This window comes from Choloepus didactylus, chromosome 3 (genome assembly GCF_015220235.1).
Source record: "Choloepus didactylus isolate mChoDid1 chromosome 3, mChoDid1.pri, whole genome shotgun sequence".
NCBI lineage: Eukaryota > Metazoa > Chordata > Mammalia > Pilosa > Megalonychidae > Choloepus > Choloepus didactylus.
Window position 1 is genome coordinate 56237469 of NC_051309.1, and position 4337 is coordinate 56241805.

Below are 4337 nucleotides of genomic sequence, written 5' to 3' on the forward strand. Positions count from 1 at the left end.
TCCTCATGGAGCCTAAATTTAAAGGAATGATATCATTTTTCCTGCTTGGTTTGATCTTATTCAGTATTCAGATGACCTCCTAGTGACCCCTTCCGAAACAGGACCTGGTGACCATCGCTTTGTCACGACTGCAGAATCGCTGGAATGATTTAAGCAGATTGGAGAGTTTGGAAGGTGCTGCTGGGGCTGGGGCCTGGTTCCTCTCTTCTGCAGAGCACGTACATACTTCTGTCTGCTCCATGTGGTAAGTTTCACGGGGGCTGTTCTGTTGGCCCAGCACTGTCTACAACGGAGTGGGCTGGTTTACCTAATTCTGGAATTGAACATCAAGAAAACCAACATTCTCCAATATCAGCTTTATCAGTGGCAAAAGATGATGTTTTAGTTCTCCCATGGAGTGGTTTCCTTATTCTTTTGTCTGATTTCTCAACTGATTCAGAACTTGCTTTTTGAGTGCTCTCAAGAGCCAAAAGAAGCTTATTTTGCCCAGCTGTGTTCTGCACACACACAGCAGAGAATATTTAATACGTGGCTACTGTGTAACTTCATATCCAACAATAGTCGAGGGTTGACTAATGTTCATTATAAAACAAATGACGCTTTTCAAGAAGATGGCGCCGAAAGCGAAGAAGGAAGCCCCTGCCCCTCCCAAAACCGAAGCCAAAGCAAAGGCTTTGAAAGCCAAGAAGGCAGTACTGAAAGGTGTCCACAGCCACAAGAAAAAGAAGATCCGCACTTCACCTACATTCCGGCGGCCCAAGACTCTGCGTCTCAGAAGACAGCCCAAATATCCTCGGAAGAGCGCCCCCAGGAGAAACAAGCTTGACCACTATGCCATCATCAAGTTCCCCCTGACCACTGAGTCAGCCATGAAGAAGATTGAAGACAACAACACACTTGTGTTCATTGTGGATGTCAAGGCCAACAAGCACCAGATCAAACAGGCTGTGAAGAAGCTCTATGATATTGACGTGGCAAAGGTCAACACCCTGATCAGGCCTGATGGAGAGAAGAAGGCATATGTTCGACTGGCTCCTGACTATGATGCTTTGGATGTTGCCAACAAAATTGGGATCATCTAAACAGTCCAGCTGGCAAATTCTAAATATAAGCTTTTTGACCATAAAAAAAAAAAAAAAAAAAAAAAAAAATAAAACAAATGACAAGAAAATATTTCTCTTCTAGAGGAGAATACTGAGCAATTTAATTTACTGGGCCAGACATAAAAGTTAGAGTCAAGAAATCAAAGGCAGGTTTAACAACTTGAGTGGGTGTTTTCTGTTGCCTATATATACTGAATGATCAGCATGACTCAATAGTTAATGGTGAACATTAAATTGTAATTATCCATTAATTATAATGTACATGCATAAATACATTTTTGTTTTATATGTGTACACACAGGTTACAGTCAAGTTTTATAATGCCCAATGGGTCTCTGGTGAGATCAAGAGGGCATTGCTAATGTTTTAAATTTCCAAAACTCAGTTAATGTTAATTAACCTTAATTTGCGAAAGGCAAGATACTGTACATGGCACATAAGTGGTAGGATAGCGAGATGGGCTAGGAAAAAAGTAGATTGAGTCTAAAATCCAAAAGGAAAAGTTTTCTAATTCTTAAAATGGGAAAGTTTGGCTACTTGATCTGATCTTCAAGATCACTTCCTATCCACATACCTCCAAATCCCTAAGCATCTTAGTTATCTTTTTGGCCAAACCACACAAGGTAGGTTTTTCTTACGAATCAGCTGCTTTCACCCAACAGAGGACCTGTCTTCACAGCTAGCAAAACCAAACACTAAACAGCTACCCTCATAAATTTCCAGTTATGGAATATTTCTGTATCTGTGCTTACCCAACAAATTAAAAAAAATACTGGTGTAAGAACATAAAAACATTCCTTTATTGAATCCAAAGAATCAAGTATAGTCACTTTGGTTATAATCCCTCATTGCTGGATTTCAGTTTGTGTCCCATAAGCTTTACCACTTACTTCACCTCTGATCCCCTTTCCCCATGTCCTCCTCCTGCCACAGGCTTTACCTCCTTCAGCATCTCTTTCTTCACTTGAGGTGTCTGGTCAACTCTGCTGTTTCTACTTGGAAGCCTTCTGTGCACCTCTTTCTGATCAAAGTTTTTCTAGAAAACACTAATTTCCTTCAAGTTAATGGAGGTGATGGTAGTGGGGAAAAAAAAAGATGGAGCCATTTGCTTATATGTTCACCTTACTCAACAAACCTTGTTGACTCTTTCATATGTTGTAGAAACTATGTTAGGGGCTAGTTATATAAGGATGAACAAGGCCTTTTCCTGGTCCTGAGGGTGCTCAGAGATTATATAAGTGTGCTCGTTGGGATATATATGCCCCCCAAAAAAAGCCATATTCTTTAATGCAATCTTGTGGGGGCAGAGTTATTAATCTTTTTGATTAGGGTGTGACCTCTTGCTTGACTGTTTCCATGGAGAGTTGACCCTGCCCATTCAGGATAGGTCTTGATTAGTTTACTGGAGTCCTTTAAAGGGAGCTCTCAAAGAGAGCAGAGAGAGAAAAATGCCCTGGGATATGCTTAGCCAGGACACACAGACGTTAGACGTTGGAAGTCAACAGAGTTGCTTGCTGATGCTTTGAGGTGCTAGCCCAGAGTTTGCTCCAGAGAAGAGAAGAGAGGATAAAACACCCCAAGAGATGCTTGCTGATGCTTAGAGATTCTTGAGATGCAAACAGAAGGATGTTTGGAGATGCTAAGCCAAGATATACCAAGAGACATTTTGGAGAAAGCCATTTTGAAACCAGGACTCCAGAGCAAAGAATTAGCAGAGGCCAGCCACGTGCCTTCCCAGCTAACAGAGGTTTTGTGGATGCCATCAGCCGTTCTTCAGTGAAGGTATATTCATGTTGATGCCTTGGTTTGCATACTTCCATGGCTGTAAGACTGTAAATTTGTAGCCAAGTAAACCCCCTTTATAAAAGCCAATCCATTTCTGGTATTTTGCATAATGGCAGCATTAGCAAACTGGAACAATAAGATCTGTTGTATCTGGGAGGGTTGGTTCCGTTTTCTCCTCTTGTGCCTCTGGCAGATGTTGATAATCAATCACAGCACTTTTCCCTATTGAGCTTAGATTCAACATCATAGTCCATTTCAACCCAGTACTCCCAGGAGTTGCTATCAATAGATTGGCTCCAACATGGGAGATGAAATGTATTTGCCATGCCCAACATCAGACGTGGGGTAGGGGGTGGGAATGAGGTGGGGAGGAGCCATTAACTATCCCACGTAGAATTCTTTTGGCCAAATCTAGTAAAAACAGCTTTTTTGATTAACAGAACTCAAAGTGCAAGCATTTTAAAAGACAAAGTTTATTGTAGCAGGCACCATGCCACATGATTTCATGCCGTTATCTTGTGTGATCCTCATAACACTCCCACGGGGCCAGTACTGCTACTATCCCTAGTTTGAAGAAGAGGAAACCTATTCACTACAAGGTTACATACCTTGCCCAAGGTCTTACAATTAGGAGTAATGTACTGTGGGGATTCAAAATCAAACTAACTCAAGAGCAACACAAGTTTCCATAATGTGAGCCAATGAGATGCTTCAAATTCCTCTGCATTTTCATTTTTCATCTGAAAACAAAATTTTTAAAATGTATTATATGGATTGTCACTGGAATCCTCAGTCTGAATGTCAGATGGTCACATGTCACACACAGAATGGGAGACACCCTATAGGTGGAATGCAATTTCCCAAGACAGAGAGTTGCCAGTGGTGCCCTCACTCTTCCATCCTCTTCAGATATTGAGAGGTGCTGCCATTCACACATTCCTGGTGTATTAGTTAGGGTTCTATAGAGAAACAGAATCAACAAGAGATATCTGTAAATATAAGATTTTATAAAAGTGTCTCATGCAACTGTGGGGGTTCATGAGTCCAAATTCCATAGGTCAGGCAGCAAACTGTCAACTCCAATGAAACTATTCAATGAACTCCTCAGGAAATACTTTGCTGGCTAGCTGAAGAAGAAGTGAAGGTCCCCTCTTTCTCCCTTAAAAGTCTTCAACTGATTGGATTAAATTCAGCTGATTGAATTCTCTCATTGTAGAAGACATGCCCTTCATTGATGTAATCAGTCACAAGTGCAGCCAATTGAGTGACAATTCAATAAACCAGCCTTCTGGTTTATTAACCAGCCACAAATGTCCCTGCAGTAATGGTTAGGACAGTGCTTGCTTGACCAGATACCTGGACACGATCACCTGGCCAAGTTGACACATAAACCTAACCATCACACCTAGTTATGTGGATATAAGGGCTATGTTATCGTAGTAGAATCAA

The 4337-nt window shown here is 41.3% G+C and overlaps 1 protein-coding gene across 1 annotated transcript; it reads left to right on the plus strand.

Annotated features, from left to right (window-relative positions):
* Positions 1-602: 602 nt before the first annotated feature.
* On the plus strand, positions 603-1126 carry LOC119528613 (60S ribosomal protein L23a). The gene has a single exon (XM_037828937.1). The coding sequence runs from the start codon at positions 612-614 to the stop codon at positions 1080-1082; it is 471 nt and encodes a 156-aa protein (XP_037684865.1). The 5' UTR covers positions 603-611; the 3' UTR covers positions 1083-1126.
* Positions 1127-4337: the final 3211 nt, after the last annotated feature.